Source organism: Scyliorhinus canicula, chromosome 7 (genome assembly GCF_902713615.1).
Source record: "Scyliorhinus canicula chromosome 7, sScyCan1.1, whole genome shotgun sequence".
Classification (NCBI taxonomy): domain Eukaryota; kingdom Metazoa; phylum Chordata; class Chondrichthyes; order Carcharhiniformes; family Scyliorhinidae; genus Scyliorhinus; species Scyliorhinus canicula.
Window position 1 is genome coordinate 148,261,421 of NC_052152.1, and position 19,889 is coordinate 148,281,309.

The window sequence follows — 19,889 nt, forward strand, 5'->3', positions numbered from 1 at the left end:
ACAGACTACAAATTCTTTTTAAAATTTGATGAACGCACATGCACACACAAACAAATGTTTGGTCAGTTCTGAAAGTTTATTTTCTACTATTTATCAAAGTTATTCCAGTACGTTTCCAGCTATCCATGAGTTCATTAATATAGGCTGCAGGACATCCGGTGGTGGCTAAGAAGGGTCACACATTTGGTGGCTCCCGCTCTGGTCGGACCTTTGGATCTTTTCCCCCGATTTTCTACCGGACTTGAATTGTAAAACTGATAGCAGAGGCAATTGTGTACTGAATTCCCACATCGGTGCATGGAGAGAAGGACTAGAAGTGCTCGTAAAGGCAGAAACAGAAAGACCGAGAAGGCTTGGGCTGAAGCTGCAGCAGGAGACAGCATGGCGGAGGACCGGACCTCTGGTTTGTCGACCCAACGGCCAATGGAGCAGCTCATGCAAGTTATTCAGGAAGACTTTGCTAAGCAGAAATAGGACTGCTTGGACATGATAAAAAAAAAAAGAGTCAATTGAGCGGCTGGAGCTTAGATTGGATGCCCAAGATCGGGCGATCCAGAAAGTAGAGAAGGCGCTGGCTGAGCAGGAGGAACATCAAACTGCTCAATTGGTGGAGTTGGAGGTGGGGATGCTGAGAGACCAGCAAAAAAGGCTCGGAGAAAGTGGAGGGATCTAGAGAATAGGTGCCGCCAGCAGAACTTGAGAATCGTTGGGCTCCCCGAGGGGTCCGAAAGAGCGGACGCTGGGGCATACATAGCGGGTATGTTTGAGAAGCTGTTGGGAGAGGGGACATTGTCCCGACCCTTGCAGGTGGACAGGGCTCACAGAGCGCTCGTGAGGAAACCGTGAATGGGAGACCCCCCCTCCCCGGGGGCAATGGTGGCGAGTTTCCACAGGTACTTGGATAAGGAGCAGATTCTACAGTGGGCCAAGCAGACACGGAGCTGTAAGTGGGACAACAGTATCCTTTGGGTTTACCAAGACCTGAGAGATGAGATGGCCAAGAGAAGAGCAGGCTTCAACCAGATTAGGTTGATCTGTTGTATCCGGCACGTCTCTAGGTCACGCACGAGGAACAGCATTTTTATTTTGAGTTGCGAAAAGTAAAAGGACTGGTGGTGGACTGAGAACTGAGACTGTGAACTTTGCTGCAATGTTCTTGTTTTTTTTTGTTGTTCTGATCTTTTTAAAAAAAGTTTCTCGTTTTTCATTTTGTGGAAGCCGTTTGTAATGCCTTTGCATTGATTTGGGACCAGCATAGGGCTGAGTGAGTTAAGGTTTTCATTTGCACTGTTGGGGGATGGAGGTGTGCTTGCTACGATCTTGGCGTTATTTTGTCGGGCAATTGTGTGGGGATTGTTTGAGTTGGAGTATGTTTGTATGAGCGGGGGGGGGGGGGGGGGGGGGGGGGGGGGGACGGACAATGGGTGGAAGACTATCCGGCGCCAGGGATGGGAGTCACCAAGCTAGCCTAGCGGGCTAGCTCACGGAAGCGCAGTGGGGGGGGGGGGGAGCATATGTTCGGTTTATTAAAGGGGTTGGGTTACAGAGTGTTGTTACTGGGGGGGGGGGGAAGAGGGAGGGGGTAAATCTTCTGCTGACAAGGGAGGGACTTGGGCTAAGAGACAGAAAGGAGGTTGGGGGCGGGGGCTGCCTGGGGGCGGACCAGTGGAGGCGCGGAGCATGGGCTGGAGGCGGGCCCAAAACATGGGATGGCTGATCGGCGAAGGGTGGGGAGAATGAGCCCCCCCCAACTAGACTGATCACCTGGAATGTTTGAGGGTTAAATAGGCCAGTCAAGAGAGCACGTGTGTTCGCGCATCTTACGGGACTGAAGGTGGACGTGGTAATATTGCAGAAGACGCAACTTAGAGTAACTGACCAGATTACATTGAGGAAAGGCTGGGTCAGTCAGGTCTTTCACTGGGGACTAGACTCAAAGACTAGAGAGGTCACAATCCTGATCAATAAGCGGGTGGTGTTTGAAGCGGGTAGAATAGCCTTGGATGTGAGAGGTCGGTACATTTGTTCTCTTTCTTCTGGCCTGTAACTGTTAATCTGCAGGGAGAGAACCAGAGAGCATCCTGGGAAGATATAAGAAGGACGGGTTTCAGGCGGGATAGAGGGGGATGTAAAAGGGGTGGAGGAGTTGTGCTACTGGTTAGGGAGAATATCACAGCTGTACTGCGGGAGGACACCTCAGAGGGCAGTGAGGCTATATGGGTAGAGATCAGGAATAAGAAGGGTGCAGTCACATTGTTGGGAGTTTACTACAGGCCACCCAACAGCCAGCGGGTTATAAAGGAGCAGATAGGTAGACAGATTTTGGAAAGGAGTAAAAGCAACAGGTTTGTTGTGATGGGAGACTTCAACTTCCCCAATATTGACTGGGACTCACTTAGTGCTAGGGGCTTGGATGGGGCAGAGTTTGTAAGGAGCATCCAGGGGGGCTTCTTAAAACAATATGGAGACAGTCCAACTAGGGAAGGGGCTGTACTGGACCTAGTATTGGGAATGAGCCCGGTCAGGTGGTAGAAGTTTCAGTAGGGGAGCATTTTGGGAACAGTGACCACAATTCAGTTAGTTTTAAAGTGCTGGTGGACAAGGATAAGAGTGGTCCTAGGGTGAATGTGCTAAATTGAGGGAAGGCTAATTAGAACAATATTAGGCAGGAACTGAAGAACCTAGATTGAGGGCGGATGTTTTGAGGGTAAATCAACATCTGACACGTCGGAGACTTTCAAATGTCAGTTGAAAAGGAATTCTGGACCGACATGTTCCTGTGCAGAAAAAGGATAAATACAGCAAATTTCGTGAACCTTGGATAACGAGAGATATTGTAGGCCTCGTCAAAAAGAAAACAAAAAGAGGCATTTGTCAGGGATAGAAGGCTAGGAACAGGACAAAGCCTGTGTGGAATATAAGGAAAGTAGGAAGGAACTAATCAAAGAGTCAGAGGGCTAAAAGGGGTCATAAAAAGTCATTGGCAAATAGGGTTAAGGAAAATCCCAAGGCTTTTTACACGTAGATAAAAGCAAGAGGGTAGCCAGGAAAAGGGTTGGCCCACTGAAGGAGAGGGGAGGGAATCTATGTGTGGAGCCAGAGGAAATGGGCAAGGTACAAAATGAATACTTTGCATCAGTATTCACCAAAGAGAAGGAATTGGTGGATGTTGAGTCTGGAGAAGGGTGCGTAGATAGCCTGGGTCACATTGAGATCCAAAAAGACGAGGTGTTGGGTGTCTTGAAAATATTAAGGTGGATAAGTCCCCAGGGCCTGATGGGAGCTACCCCAGAATACTGAAGGAGGATAGAGAGGAAATTGCTGAGGCCTTGACAGAAATCTTTGGATCCTCATTGTCTTCAGGTGATCTCCCGGAGGACTGGAGAAAAGCCAATGTTGTTCCTTTGTTTAATATGGGTAGCAAGGATAATCCAGGGAACTGCAGGCCGGTGAGCCTTACATCAGTGATAGGGAAATTACTGGAGAGAATCTTCGAGACAGGATCTACTCCCATTTGGAAGCAAATGGATGTATTAGCGAGAGGCAGCGCGGTTTTGTAAAGGTGAAGTCATGTCTCACTAACTTGATAAGAGTTTTCCGAGGAGGTCACAAAGATGATTGATGCAGGTAGGGCAGTGGATGTTGTCTATATGGACTTCAATAAGGCCTTTGACAAGGTCCCTCATGGCAGACTCGTACAAAAGGTGAAGTCACACGGGATCAGGGGTGAGCTAGCAAGATGGATACAGAAATGGCTAGGTCATAGAAGGCAGAGAGTAGCAATGGAAGGGGGCTTTGCAGATTGGAGGGCTGTGACTAGTGGTGTTCCGCAGGGTTCAGTGCTGGGACATTTGCTGTTCATATTACATATAAAAATGATCTGGAGGAAAATGTAACTGGTCTGATTAGCAAGTTGGCAGACGACACAAAGGTTGGTGTGTGAATAACGATGAGGACTGTCAGAGGATACAGCAGGATTTAGATCATTTGGAGACTTGGGTGGAGAGATGACAGATGGAGTTTAATCCGGACAAAGGGGTCAATTACTAGGGGGCATAGGTTTAATGTGCGAGGGGCAAGGTTTAGAGGAGACGTACAAGGCAAGTTTTTTTTGTTTTTTTTTGTTTTGTTTTTTTTTTAACACAGAGGGTAGTGGGTGCCTGAAACTCGCTGCTGGAGGAGGTGGTGGAAGCATGGACGATAGTGACATTTAAAGGGCATCTTGACAAATACATGAATACGATGGGAATAGAGGGATACGGACCCTGGAAGTGTAGATTTTAGTTTAGACAGGCAGCATGGTCGGCGCAGGCTTGGAGGGCCGAAGGGCCTGTTCCTATGCTGTACTTTTCTTTGTTCTTATTATGGTCAGTGGGAAACTGGAGGGGGTGCAGGTGGTATTAAGTAAATGTGTATGCGCCAAATTGGGATGATGTGGAGTTTATAAAAAGAGGATGCTGGGGAAGATACCTTACCTGGACTCGCACAAGTTGGTCATGGGAGGGGACTTCAACACAGTTATTGACCCTGGCTTGGACCGGTCAAGCTCGAAAACAGGCAGGGTGCCAGCAGTGGCAAAGGAACTAAAAGGGTTCATGGAGCAGATGGGGGGGGGATCCATGGAGATTTGGGCAGCCGAGGGTGAAGGAGTTCTCCTCCTACTCACACGTGCATAAAGTGTACTCCCGGATTGATTTCTTTATTTTGAGCATGGCCTTACCGGCAGGGGTCGTGGACATGGGGTACTCGGCGATCACAATCTGAGACCATGCTCCACACTGGGTTGACCTGCAGGTTAATAAAGACAGTACCAAGCGCCCGCAATGGAGGTTAGATGTAAGATTTTTGGCTGACGAAGGGGTGTGCGAGCGGCTGAGGAAATATATTCAGAACTACCTGCAGGTCAACGACACGGGATAAATGACTGGGTCGTTGCTGTATCAGACACCTGTGGCAAGTGTACGGACGAATAGGACAACATCAGACTATTTTAGACTGTTCTGGGGGAACGAGACAGGGATACCCCCTCTCCCCACTGCTGTTCGCACAGCTATAGAGCCATTGGCAATAGTTCTGAGGGCCTCAAGGGCTGGGAGGAGGGTGGGGTGGGGAGCACAGAGTCTCGCTCTATGCAGATGATCTGCTTCCGTATGTATCGGACCCAATAGAGGGGATGGAAGAAATCATGAGGATTCTAGGCGAATTTGGGCAGTTTTCGGGTATAAGCTAAATATGGGGAAAAGTGATATACTTGCGGTCCAGACGAGGGGACTGGAGAGGCGATTGGGGGAGCTGCCGTTTCGATTAGTAGGGGAAGCTTTAGGTACCTAGGCATTCAAGTGGTGCGGGAATGGGACCGCCTGCATAAATTAAATCTGGCCCGGCTAGTAGACCAAATGAAAGACGATTTTCGGAGGTGGGATGTGCTTCCGTTGTCACTGGCTGGGAGGGTGCAGACAGTGAAGACGACGGTCCTCCCGAGATTCCTGTTTGTATTTCAGTGTCTCCCCATCTTTATTCCGCGGTCCTTTTTTAAAAAGGGTCAACAAAGTGATCACTGGCTTTGTTTGGGCGGGCAAGACCCCGCGAGTCAGGAAGGTAATGCTTGAGCGGAGTTGGGGAGAGGGCGGGCTGGTACTGCCAAAGTTTAGTAACTATTACTGGGCGGCGAATATAGCCATGATCAGGAAGTGGGTGGTGGGGGAAGGGGTTGGCATGGGAGCGTATGGAGGCGGCTTTATGCAAGGGCACCAGTCTGATGGTGTTGGTAACTGCGCCTCTGCCGTTCCCGCCGGCACAGTATCCACCAGCCCAGTGGTGCTGGCGGCCCTGAGAGTCTGGGGGCAATGGAGGAGACGTATGGGAGCATCGCTCTGGTCCCCAGTCTGTAATAATCACCGGTTTGCCCCAGGAAGTATGGATGGGAGGGTCCCGGATATGGCGGAGAGCAGGGATTGAGAGGATGGGGGACATATTTATAGAGGGAAGCTTTCCGAGTATGAGGGCATGGAGGAGAAGTTTGGGTTGGCGAGGGGAAACAAACTCGGGTATCTGCAGGTGTGGGACTTCCTACGTAAACAGGGTGTCAACCTTCCTGCTCCTATCGCTAAAGGGGATTCAAGACAGGGTAGTTTCCAGGGGTTGGGTAGGAGAAGGAAGCGTCTCTGACATTTACAAGGAACTTATGGGGTCAGAGGAGACGCAGACCGAGGAGCTGAAGCGCAAGTGGGAGGAGGAGCTGGGAGGAGATAGGGGGTGGTCTACAGGCAGACGCATTGAGTAGAATCAACACGTCCGCAACGTGTGCCAAGCTCAGCCTGATACAATTCAAGGTCGTTCATTGGGCTCACATGACAGTGGCCCGGATGAGCAGTTTCTTTGGGGTGGAAGTCAGGTGTGCAAAATGTGTGGGGGAACCAGCGAACCATGTCCACATGTTCTAGACATGTCCAAAGCTCAGGAAATTTTGACAATGGCTTGCAGATGTCATGTCCACAGTGTTAAAAACAAGGGTGGCACTGAGTCCAGAGGTGGTGTTTTCGGGGTGTCGGAAGACCCGGGAATCCAGGAGGAGAAAGAGGCAGACGTTCTGGCCTTTGCTTCCCTGGTAGCCCGGAGCGGATACTATTAGCTTGGAAGGACTCAAAGCCCCCGAAGTCGGAGACCTGGCTAGCTATCTCTGTTTGGAGAAAATCAAGTTCGCTTTGAGATGGTCACTGTTAGGGTTTGCCTGGAGGTGGCAACCGCTCGTCGACTTCTTCATGGAAAATTAATCGTCAGCAGAAGGTGGGGGGGGGGGGGGGGTTAGTTTAGCTTAGAGTAGGTGGTTAATAAAAGGTAGGACCTGTAAGGAAGGGAGATGGTTTTTGCACTATGTTTATAGTTTCATGTACATTATTTTGTTGTTGTTACAATACCAAAAATACCTCAATAAAATGTTTATTAATAAAAAATTAATATAGGCTGCAAAACAGAATAGTAGATTGGGAAACTGCATGGGATAGCAATTGTTTTAATGCATTAAATGACAAAACGAAGGCTGCAGGCTTTGCAAACATAAGCACAAAGCCATTGAGGCCAGAAAGAATTCTGGGAGCAGAATTTTGATAAATACCATTTCTGAAGTAAATGAGATATTTTACAGATGAGACCATCAATGAATGAGCAAATGAATGTAAAACACAACTAAATGGTACACTTCTGGTCTGAATCGGTTACCACTGATTTGTTAAAGCGCAGGAGGAGATAGCCATTCGGTCCGTCGTGTCTGCACTGACTCTCCAAATGAGCAGACTTGGAGCCATTCCCACGCTTCCATCCTGTAACTCTGCATATTCATCCTTTTCAAATAATAATTTAATTTCCTTTTGATGTCAAATGAGCAATCCTGCCGTTTTTTGAGATGCAGCTTTTTATTCAAATTCCTACATAATGATGCCTGATTTGATCTGTTGTCAAAACAGTGCAATCGTTTCACGTTTCTACAGACAGCCTGTTCGTGACTGTTTCTGATTGCCCCGACAAACTCAGCTTTCGTATTTGCAACACAAAACATCCTTGAAAGGCCTGGTTATAATCACTCCCATGACTCTGCATTTGCACAATGATCCTTCCTGGTCTTACAGCCAATTCAGGGTTACAGGGACAAGTTGAAACTCTTGACAGGTAAAGTTAAATGACTGGAAAGTGTTTGGTGCTGCACATTCATATAGCAAGGCTTCTCTTTTTCTCACCGTTCTTCCCAGTCATGCATTAAATCTCATCTCATCCCAACACTTTGCTGGTTCAACAAAAACAGAAAATGCTGGAAAATCTCAATAGTGCTGACAGCATCGGTGGCGAGAGGACAGAGCTAACATTTCGCGTCTGGATGGCCCTTCATCAGAGCTGATCCAACTTTGTCTTCAGACAAGTATTTATTATTTCAGTATTGCAAACAGACACAGTGGCTGCCAACATTACTGGGATGCCCTGTTTTCACAGTTAATAGTAAGAACCCCTCTTTCACCCATTCTATGTAAAAACAAAACAAGCTTTTAAGGACGCTTTGCATTGCAAATACCAACGCTGGGTCTGTAGGGGCAATCAGAAACTGACACAAACAGGCAGATAAATTAATCTGCACTGCTTATTTAACCTAATAGATAAACATACAACTGTATTTATCCAGCCGTGTGTGAAGGAACTGCCATCAGTTTGGCAGATGTATAAATGCAAGAAAGTGCATGCTTTTAGCCATTAAGCGGGACTGGTTAGCTCTTGAACAACACTGCAACAAAAGTAGATGCACTTCATAAAACAGATCATCCATAGTTTATGTTGAACTCACAATCAGACCACACAATGTGCTGCTGACGTTTCTCCTTTATGGTACTGGCAGCATGTCCATTTGCTACTTATACTGGTATGGTATACTGATAATGATAGAAGCAGTTGTTGCACGTCAGCACTAGTAAACTGGGTAGGCCACTGACGGAAATAGGTCCCTCGTCTAAAGTATGTAAGGTCCCTCGTCTAAAATATGTAATCTGTATAGGTAGAACATCAGATACACTCAGGTAAAAAAAAAACACATTTCTGAGGCCATTTTTCTTAGGCCTAAAGTCATGGGGTCGACTTTTACGCAGCAGTGAGCTATCGGTATTTTATCATTACCCCTCCGAAACTGACCAGAACTTCTGGATGCCGGTAAGACGGAAATCCCAAATTTCCAGCCTGTCATACGGTGCTCCACCGCAGGCTGCAACTGTGGCCCTCCCATCCCCAGAGCCACCATCACCAAATCAGTGAAAATGCAACTCCCCTGCCTCCACATCACCGTTAGAAACACCATTTAAAAAAACCTACAGCTTGTTCCAGCAGCGCAACTGGGGTTTTAATGGTGACATGGCTAGTAAAATGTAATAAACAACAGAACTGAACTGAAAAAAGACATTTACATTTGTAGATCGATTATCCGGTCCCTTTTTCAAAATTCTTCCCAAAATATTTCAGCTTTTGCCTTCATCCCATCCATGTGCCTGTCCCATTCTTTAATTTGCAAGGGAACAAAATGTAAAATAATTTAACGTTAGTATTTTTTGTTTCCTCCTATGGATGGGGTGGGGGGGGGGGGGGGGGGGGAGGGGGTGAGAATCATATAATGTGATTGACTGTTGGGCAGTCTGATGGCATCGCTCCAGCTCCACCCACTCAGGAAATGCTCAGTAAAGAAAGCTGCAGTGCCATTTCTGCATAGCAAGATCCCAAAAGCAACCACCTGCTAATTGTGAAGTAATCAATTTTTAAGTGACGTTGGTTCGGAGATTAATACTGGCAACGTCACCAGGCAGAACTCCATTTGAATGGTGCAGTCATATCTTTACACCCACCTGATAGGGAAGACTAGGTCTAATATCTGACCTGCAAGATGAAAGTATCCAAATATTAACAGCCGTAAATAAATCAAAAGTATAAACTAATTAAATCAAATTATTTATTGCATGGGCTGTAAGTATGAGTTCACTTAGCACCTTTTGCTATCACTGGATCATCTAGGCATGCAACGTTAATCCCACCAACCAATGCCTTTGGTTACCATTGGGCACCCGCTTTTAAGATCTAAATGCAACATGCTCACTACTTGTAGCATCCAAGTTTCAGTGCAGTCCTCAGCCCTGCGTTCACCAATTCAGTGTAAAGTGCTGCTCCATTATACAAAAGACAGATTTTTTACTGCAATTTTATCACAACAGCAAAGTCCCCCAGAAAGCACAGACAGTCCCCCTGAAAGCACAGAAATTACTTGAGAAATGAGAAATAATCTTTATTGTCACAAGTAGGCTGACATTAACACTACAATGAAGTTACTGTGAAAAGATGCTAGCCGCCATATTCCAGCACCAGTTCGGGTTCAAGGAGGGAGAGTTCAGAATGTCCAAATTACCTAACAGCACATCTTTCGAGACTTGTGGGAAAAAACCGGAGCACTCGGAGGAAACCCACGCAGACACGGTGAGAACGTGCAAACTCCGCACAGTGGCCCAAACTGGGAATCGAACCTGGAACCCTGGCGCTGTGAAGCAACAGTGCCAACCACTGTGCTACTGTGCCGCCCTTGCATCCAATTATTGCATTCCATCACCTCTGGAATCCCAAAACACTTCACAGCCAATGAAGTACTTTATTTTGTTTTTTAAGTGCAGTTGCTATTGCAACATAAGGAAAAAAAGCAACAGGCTGTTCACGCACAGCAAGCTGCCAAAAAAAACAGCAAAGCGATAAATAGCTAGATGTGGTTCTTTGGTGCACCAGGTTACCAGGTTGAGGGATAAATGTCAGCCAGCATCCCACAGTGAACTTCCCACTTTTTTTTTTGGGGGGGGGGGGGGGGGGGGGGGGGGGGTGCGACTTGTGCCAGACTTGTTCACGTGCTCAAGCCTCTGGAGTAGACCTTGAATCCATGACCTTCTGACTCAGAAATTAAAGTGCTATCACTAAGCGATGGCTGGCACCTTAACCTAGCACCTGAATATCAATGCCTCAATGACTACCATCCAGTGATCCAGTGGCCCTGCCTTCAGTCATAATTAAGTGCTTCGAGAGGTTGATCATGAAGCACATCACCTCCATACTCCCAAGTTTGCTGACGTTATGACCATAGTAGGCCGGATCTCGAATAACGATGAGTCAGAATACAGGAGGAGATAGAGAACCTAGTGGAGTGGTGCAGCGACAACAATCTCTCCCTCAATACCAGCAAAACTAAAGAGCTGGTCATTGACTTCAGGAAGCAAAGTACTGTGCACACCCCTGTCAGCATCAACGGGGCCAAGTTGGAGATGGTTAGCAGTTTCAAATTCCTAGGAGTGCACATCTCCAAAAATCTGTCCTGGTCCACCTACGTCGACGCTACCACCAAGAAAGCACAACAGTGCCTATACTTCCTCAGGAAACTAAGGAAATTCGGCATGTCCACATTAACCCTTACCAACTTTTCCAGGTCCACCATAGAAAGCATCCTATCTGGCTGCATCACAGCCTGGTATGGCAACTGCTCGGCCCAGGATCGCAAGAAACTACAGAGAGTCGAGAACACCGCCCAGTCCATCACACGAACCTGCCTCCCATCCATTGACTCCAACTACACCTCCCGCTGCCTGGGGAAAGCGGGCAGCATAATCAAAGACCCCTCCCACCCAGCTTACTCACTCGTCCAACTTATTCCATTGGACAGGAGATACAAAAGTCTGAGATCACGCACGAACAAGACTCAAAAACAGCTTCTTCCCCGCTGTTACCAGACTCCTAAATGGCCCTCTTATGGACTGACCTCATTAACACTACACCCTGTACGCTTCATCCGATGCCGGTGCTTATGTAGTTACATTTTATACCTTATTATTATGTATTTTCTTTTATATGGTACAATGGATTGGATTTTGTTTATTGTCACTTGTACCGAGGTAGTGTAGTGTTAAATACCCTATTATATATTATCTTTTATTCCCTTTTCTTCCCATGTACTTAATGATCTGTTGAGCTGCTCGCAGAAAAATACTTTTCACTGTACCTCGGTACAATTGACAATAAACAAATCCAATCCATTGTACCAAATTTCTACCACATTGCACAGTCACTTTGTCCTATCCTGAACATCTCAAATAAATTGATCTATTATAAAGTAATTATGCAATATTTGCTATATAAATGATTTGGAAGTAAAGATGTAGGTGAAAAAAGAGACTTGAATTTATATAAAGTCTTTCACTCCCACCGAACACTCCAAAACACTTTCCGGCCAATGATTTACAACTGCACTCCAATAATGTAGCAGCGTGGGCAGAGAAAAAAGTTCCTTCAGTGTTTTCCCCAGAAACATAGGCCAAAAATGTTTCTGGCATAATAAAGTATTTTATTTTAATTATGTTTCACAACATGATTAAACTTACCTATAAAATTGTTGCACATGTTTTTGCACACTGTTAGTAAGGTATTTTAGTCCACAGCTTAACTCTTAAGGGCTTTTAGCTGATACACATGATTGTTAGCAAAATACAACTTTTCTCAAGGTAGCCATTTACTCCAAATTCTCAAGGCAGGCCATTTAGGAAAGGGTATGTAGATGCCATTACTTGTAATTATAAAATAGTGCATTATTTGCATTAGTGTGAGCAAAGCCCAAGGGATCTGCTAGGTTTAATATAGCTGCAAGTGTCTGGCTACCTCTATTGCAAAGTTCCTTATAATTTTTGCCTCCACAATAGGCATTTGGTTCTCAAACAAAATACTCCACACTATGCCTTTTACTTCAAACTAATTGACACAAATACATTTAGCTGCACGTGGTTTATCTTGAAATGTTTAGAGTTGATTAGGCAAGTCAAAAAAAATCCGATAAATGTTATAGCTTGATCCTGGGCTAGTTCATTATTGATTTTCAAAATGGTCCAGCAGTTATAAATGCACAGACATGATTCGGTTTTCTAATTTGCTTCTCATGGGAACAATGGTACATGAAGAGGGGATGTTTAATCAGCAATAGCACCATGCTGTCAACTTGCCCAATCACCAGTCTTCTGTAAAATGTGTTATGCTACTCGGCCAGACGGTGACTACAACTGAATGTAATCTTGACCTAATCTGACATCCATATACCTAGTTGGTAGCAGGTGGGTGGGCGAGCATTAGCAACTGGCAATTAGGAGCCAGGACCCTGGCCATATTTCTTTCCTTCCTATCCCACTGACAGTGGGATCAACTGCAGCATTCCCAGGGCAATGCCCATTGACATCAAAGGGGGCTGCAGCAGTTGATGGAAACTTTCACTTTGCTGATGTACACTTGATGTATTTAGCCTTAAGAACATTGCAAGCTTAAATTCATCAAACCTGCTCTATCCAAAACAATAGGAGGTTTTGACCCAGAACGCAATCACCCTGCTTTATCCACCAATCATCAGTCGCCAAAATTAAGCACATCACAGCTGACTAATCATTTCTGTTTAAACTACTCCCCCACCTCCAGCCATAATTCTAATGTGACAAGGGAGATCAATTTCATGGACCATGAATTTCACATGGAACGAGATGCCTCAGTTATTTAATTCATAATTTCCAACCCAAAGGCACTGAAAAAGGTGGAGTGAAATGCCACAACATTTAGTAACAGCATAGCATACATAAAATTGTGTGCATTATGCCTTGCATAATTGGAAATATTCAAAATATTGTGATCACTGCAGCACCACTTAATGAAAAATAATATTAGTAACTAGATACAATTATTGGATTCATCCCTCAAGATATTAGTCAAGTCAATATGTGTGGCTTTCGTAATGTGTTAATTTACTTTCTCATTCGATCTATCCATTTAGTCCACTTCATTACAATAAAAATCTACTAATCTGCTGCCATTACTGACCAATCCTTCCCACATAACTTTACCATTCAAAATTACTTATTGTACTAATATGGACTTTTTCTATTACAATATTATACTGGATACAATTTTCAAATTTTCAGTTCTCAGTTCAAAGCAATACCTTTTGTTCATAGTTTCAAGCAGCAGATGTTTCATACCTCATCATGCTTGGCTCGTGTGAACTGGCTCGTGTGAAGATATCTGCACATTTTCACAATGCTAACTCAGCATCGTACTTGTGACATTATCAGTGTTTGCACTCCCACAATATCTGGCTGTAATTTTCCACAATTAAACACAAGCACCTGTTTGAATTCCACTCCATCACCCTGCCCGTGATCGGTAATTTATTGTGACTCACAGGAAAATAATTTAATTTCTCTCCTGTATGGTTTTAATGCTCGTGAGTCGATTTTGTGACAATTTAAACTATACCATCATACACATTTGCAACTATTGAAAACCCTGAAGATACTCCCTTTATAGTTACTGATTGCAAATTCATTTTATATTGTATTAAAAGCAACAACTGATTCATTCTGAACTATTTTGTACCTACCAAACTATGGTCAATTAGCTAGCACCCCAATAGGTTTTGACTAGGCATTAACTGGAAACTGTGTGGGGATGATTTTTTTATTTTTTTTATTTCATTAGGCTTCAAAAAGCAGCCAGGAATTTACATCAAGTTGTTTCTGGTTATTAATAATAATAATAATAACTTATTGTCACAAGTAGGCTTCAATGAAGTTACTGTGAAAAGCCCCTAGTCGCCACATTCCGGCACCTGTTCGGGGAGGCTGGTACGAGAATTGAACTCACGCTGCTGGCCTTTTTCTGCATTACAAGCCAGCTGTTTAACCCACTGTGCTAATCCAACCGCCATTGCCATATGCCACATTGAAACATACAAGATTCTAGATTCTGAAGAGGTTTGACAGGATAGAGAGTCTAGATTCTAAAGAGGTTTGACAGGATAGGGACTAAAAAATCCTTTCCCCTTGCTGGCGAATCTAGCACAAGGGGGCACGGTCTCAGGATAGTGGGCTGATCATTTAGGACTGAGATGAGGAGAAATCTTTGGAATTGTCGACCTGAGAGGGTTGGGAGTGTTCCAACATCCAATATATTTAAATAAAAGCAAAGAACTGTACATGCTGAAAATCTGAAATAAAAACAGAAAATGCTGAATAAACTTCAAAATGTTCATTGTGCTTCTCTCTCCATAGATACTGGCAGACCTGCTGAGGTTGTCCAGTATTTTCTGTTTTTATTAATTATTAAATAAACGTTGGTCTCTCAGGGAATCAAGGGACAGGCGAGAAAGGGGAGGTCAAACTGAAGATCAGTCATGATCGTATGAAATAGGGGAGCATGTTCGACAGGCTGTACACAAGTCTACATCTGCTCCTATTTCCTGTGTTCTCATACATGGAATCCATAGAATAACTGCAGTGCAGAAGGAGGCCATTCGGTCCACTGAGTATGCACCGACCCTCCAAAAGACCCTCTTCCCAGCTCTTTCCCAGTAACCCCACTCGTTGATCATGGCCAATCCACCTAACCTGCACATCTTCACACACTGCTTGGTCTTCCTTATACATGAACTTCACTGGAAATTCTGCAGTCAATATTCTGTGTGGTCACTGCTCAATCACGTCATGAAACAGTAATATTAGCAACTGTTATATTACTCTTTGTGGTAATATATCGTTACTCTTTGCTTCGTAATCCAGAAAGGTCTGATGATGTGATTATAAAGAAACCACCAATCTCTAACTTAAAGCAAAACTACTTTATTAAATAACGATTAAATTATAGAGTTTGCACACTCCACAGAACTGTAACTATTAATAAAGTAATCTATGATTTAGTAATAACTATTGAACTACACGCGCTCCTTCTATCTTGTCTTAACTATGCTGTCATCTATCTCTTTCTCTTGCCAACACTTAACTGACTACCCAAGATTCCCAGAGTTCTTATATTTATACTGGGAACTGGTGGTGCCCTCTTGTGTTTGTATTACACCGAGATAGAATAATTAACCCTTTACTTGTATACATATCATTACAGTAACCACATCAAATCATTTAATTCCTAGTTCAAGCCAGGGTAATTCTGTGCCACCAAATGCATCACAACAGCAATCCTTTCTGCCAGAGGTGAATTGTCCTGGTTCCGTACAAATAAAATGTATGGGGTTGAATACAGTCAAACCAACATTTTCACAACCTTCGCCTTGGTCATTTTACATAGGAATCTGTTATCACTTACGCTGCCTACATGTTCCATCTGTCATCTCTCAATGATAAGAGTTCATGGCCATTTTGTTCAGTCAATGTTCTCTTCCTATCCTGTCATTTACCAACCTCCAGGGCCTTCAATGTTTCCAAAGCACCACGATTCTACCATAACACAGAACAAGCACTGTGCTGGAGCAGCAAACTTTCATACAAAATCGGAGTCCGATTTGCCAAGAAAATGTTCCTCGCTTTTCTGCCGCAAGGAACTAACATTTAGAACATAGAACCGTACAGCACAGAACAGGCCCTTCAGCCCTCTATGTTGTGCCGAGCAATGATCACCCTACTCAAACCCACGTATCCACCCTATACCCGTAACCCAACAACCCCCCCCCCTTACTTTTTTAGGACACTACGGGCAATTTAGCATGGCCAATCCACCTAACCCGCACATCTTTGGACTGTGGGAGGAAACCGGAGCACCCGGAGGAAACCCACGCACACACGGGGAGGACATGTAGACTCCGCACAGACAGTGACCCAGCCGGGAACCGAACCTGGGACCCTGGAGTTGTGAAGCATTTATGCTAACCACCATGCTACCGTCATTTCATTTCATCTGCAAAGTGCATAATTCTGATGCACTGCAGACACTCTGGTCAATTTAAACAAATGGTGATTTCAGAAAAACCTATTTTAAAAACAAAAGCTATCCAAGGTACCTCGACAGTAGTTCAAACATTAATTCCCCTCTAGAATAATAAATAGATCATTTCCCAGCCAGTTAGAGCCAAAAATATAGTCTGGAATTTCTTTGCAAATCGCCCCCTCCCTCCCTTACCATAACTCAGCTGGGCCATTTCTCCAGCACTTTTCTTCTGTCGCTGTTGGGTTTTAACACATTAAACACAACTGGGGCTGGAGGAGCAGCAGATGGGCTGGAAATGGTTGGGAAAAGGCTTGGACTTTTTCTGTGTTTTGCCACCAAAAATGAAAAAAAAAATGACCGGGGTCCTCATCCCCGCCGTTCACCTTTAAAGTAAAAATGAACAATTCTCTACCCTTCGCGGGTTCACATGTCAAGCAAACAATAAGGAGTCTCGCCCCCGCCCGCCCCGACTTTTTGTTGTGTCGCCAGCAGACTCCCGCCTACAAAAGAACACAGCAGCCGGCGGAGTAATTGCAGAGTCTTGGCAATGACTATGTGAGGGAGAGTGTGTGTATGAGTGAGTGAGTATTGGGTTTGTGAGTGAGTATTGGGTTTGTGAGTGAGTATTGGGTTTGTGAGTGACTGAGTGAGTATTGGGTGCATGAGTGAGTGTGCTATGTGTTGCGTGTATGAGTGAATGAGTTAGTGTTGTGTGTTTATGAGTGAGTTGTGTGTATGAGGAGCGAGTTATGTGTTGTGTGTACGAGTATATTGTGTGTATGTGTGTGTGTTGTGTGCGAGTATGTTATGTGTGTGTGTGTTGTGTGTATATGAATGTTGTGTATATAAGGAGCGAGTTATGTGTTGTCTGAGTGTTGTGTGTGTATGAGTGAGTTGTGGTGTGCGAGTGTTATGTGATGTGTGTATGAGTGAGTTATATGTTGTGAGTGTTGTGTGTGTATGAGTGAGTGAGTTATGTGTTGTGTGTGAGTTGTGTGTTTTGTGAGTGTGACCGTCAGCGCTTTGCTCACCGTGCACAGCCCACCTAACGCACCAAGGCGGGCATCTGGCCATCTCTCCCCAGCCGTGCAGACCAGCTCCCCGAGGCTGCGATCCCCTCTGACGGTCCGGGCTCCCGTCCTGACAGCTGCTGAGAACCGGGAGGTGCGGCGGGCTCCTCCTCCTCCTCCTCCTCTCCCGAGGCATCCGTGCAGCAGCAAGACGCGGCTTTGCCTGGACTGCTGGAAAAAGGGCGAGAGCATTTGCCCTCCCCACCACACAGACACACACTTCTGAGCAGCAATGTTGCCCTGTTATCCCAGTGAGGGCAGAGAGACAGAGCAGTGAAAGTTACAGTGTATGTGTGTCTGCTCACAACGATCCTCACACACTCCCGCTCCTCTTGCTCTGTCTGTGCACTCCGCGTGATTCAGCTGTTGTCAGTTTCACACCAAACCCTCCTCCTTCCAGACAGAAACTGACAAAAGAGCCGCCCCATTGGCCGGGACCAACGATGATTGACACTCCACGATCCCGCACACGCTTAAAGGCAAAGTCCCAAAGAGGCATGACATCGCAGGATGCCGATAGCAAACTACCAGCAGCTATACACAAACAAGAAATAAAAGGCAGTCGGTCCCGGTGTCCAAACTTTCTTCTTGGTGCCTGTTTGGGACTTAAAGAGATGTCCCTCCCTCCCTCCTTTTCTGCTAATAAAGCATTCATTAATCCCGGGTTCTGAGATTGCACCAACAACAACACAAAAGGGCACAAGTCAATCGTAGTGTTTACCTTTGGGAATACAGGACAATAACTCCTTTCAGAAGGGAATGAGATGAACTCCATGCAGAGGAAATAATGGTGAACTGGACAGGGCGGCTGAGTTGGACTGAATGGATCGTTCTTGGAAACAAAACAAACAACAAAGGCAATCATGTCAGGACAGCCGGGAACGCAACAGGCCTCCCTGACTGAAATCTGCCGCTTCCCTCACCTTGCACCTTGTTTCCCCCGCCGCCCTGAATGAAGTGCAACGAGGGGCGGCAGCTGCTTCCTGTCGTTGCTGGAAACGGGGACGTTTGTGTCCTGTTCGAATCCAGCTCCTTGGGCATAAATTATACGTGGCACATTAGGCACGAGTTTCTAACTCTGAAGAAAGCTTTTTCTAGATTTGTTTTTTCTCGTCGTTCAACTGGGGAATTTTTTTTAAAAATTCTAAATTGAAAAACTGAATGAAAAGTCAAAAAACCTATGGTGTGGATTTTATAAAGTGAATGGGGAGGTTGAAAGTAACCATACGACTTTCTTTTAAATTTGGGAAATAGGTGTAGTGCAGGAAAACAGGTTGGAGGAACAAAATTACCTAACAGACAAGCTGGTGTGCATGGTTTCTCACCCTGTAAAGATCTGCTTACATGTCATGCCTGCACCCAGCATCACATCACGTTTGAAGGAAGCAGCATGACTCTTGGTGCCTGAGCATTGACCCCTATTAATTCAGACCAACTAAATTCAATGCCAACTAATGGGACTCTCTATGTTTGACTTTTGTAGAAGAAACTCTATTTATGGAAGTTTCCTTATAACTTAGTAGGGGGCGGCATGGTGGCACAGTGGTTGCGTTGCTGCCTCACAGCGCCAGGGACCCAGGTTCAATTCCACCCTTGGGTGACTGTGTGGAGTTTGCATGTTTTCCCTGTGTCTGCGTGGGTTTCCTCCATGTGTTCCGGTTTCCTCCCACAGTCCAAAGATATGTGCAGGTTAGGTTAGGTGTGGTTGCAGGGATAGGGTGGGGGAGCGGACCTGGAGGTGGAAGGGAGGGTTTAAAAGGGAGGGGAGGGAACTGTACAAACTGTTGACTACGCTTTGATGGACTGTGTATTATTGATGTTATGTATGTCTGGAATAAAATATCTTTAAATAAGTTAGTAAAACTTTGCCATGTTGGTATGCCACTGACACCAGCATGCCTAAATTACAAAGTGTAACCCAAAGTGTTTTTATGTGTGAGGTCACCTTGGATCTAATGCTCATCTTCCATTTTAGTACAGCTGACCAAGATAATCTCAGCTTGCAGAGGCAGAATGCCACCTCTGTAAGAAACCAATGCATGTGGAACTGTACTCTACCCAATATGAAGTGGAAATCTATGAGAACAATGGAGCGAGATGAGATTTCATAAATGATTGTGCCTTCTCATCACAGAAGTTTGTTCATATATAATTCATTATTTAATCATTTTACCTCTACTGCATTAATGGTAGCATAGTGGTTAGCATAGTGGTCCCAGGTTCAATTCCCAGCTTGGGCCACTGTCTGTGCGGAGTCTGCACGTTCTCCCTGTGTCTGCGTGGGTTTGCTCCGGGTGCTCCGGTTTCCTCCCATTGTCCAAAGATATGCAGGTTAAGTGGATTGACTAAATTGCCCTTAGTGTCCTAAAAGGTTAGGTGGGGTTACTGGGTTACCGGGATAGGTTGGAAGTGTGGGCTTAAGTGGAGTGCTCTTTCCAAGAGCCGGTGCAGACAAGATGGGTCGAATGGCCTCCTTCTGCACTGTAAATTCTATGATTCTATGAACATTTGCATCTTTTATAT

The 19,889-nt window shown here is 45.2% G+C and overlaps 1 protein-coding gene across 2 annotated transcripts in view; it reads right to left on the bottom strand.

The window, feature by feature from the left end:
* fam210b (family with sequence similarity 210 member B) overlaps nucleotides 1-18,307 on the bottom strand; it is a 70,694-nt gene extending 52,387 nt beyond the window's left edge. Inside the window, exon 1 of one of the 2 annotated variants that reach the window (XM_038803098.1) lies at nucleotides 18,088-18,307. In XM_038803098.1, the coding sequence (XP_038659026.1) occupies nucleotides 18,088-18,231 (144 nt within the window). In that variant the 5' untranslated portion in view covers nucleotides 18,232-18,307. Of the gene's footprint in view, nucleotides 1-17,327; nucleotides 17,794-18,087 lie in introns of those variants that run through there. The other variant, XM_038803097.1, reaches the window with a different exon arrangement.
* Nucleotides 18,308-19,889: the final 1,582 nt, after the last annotated feature.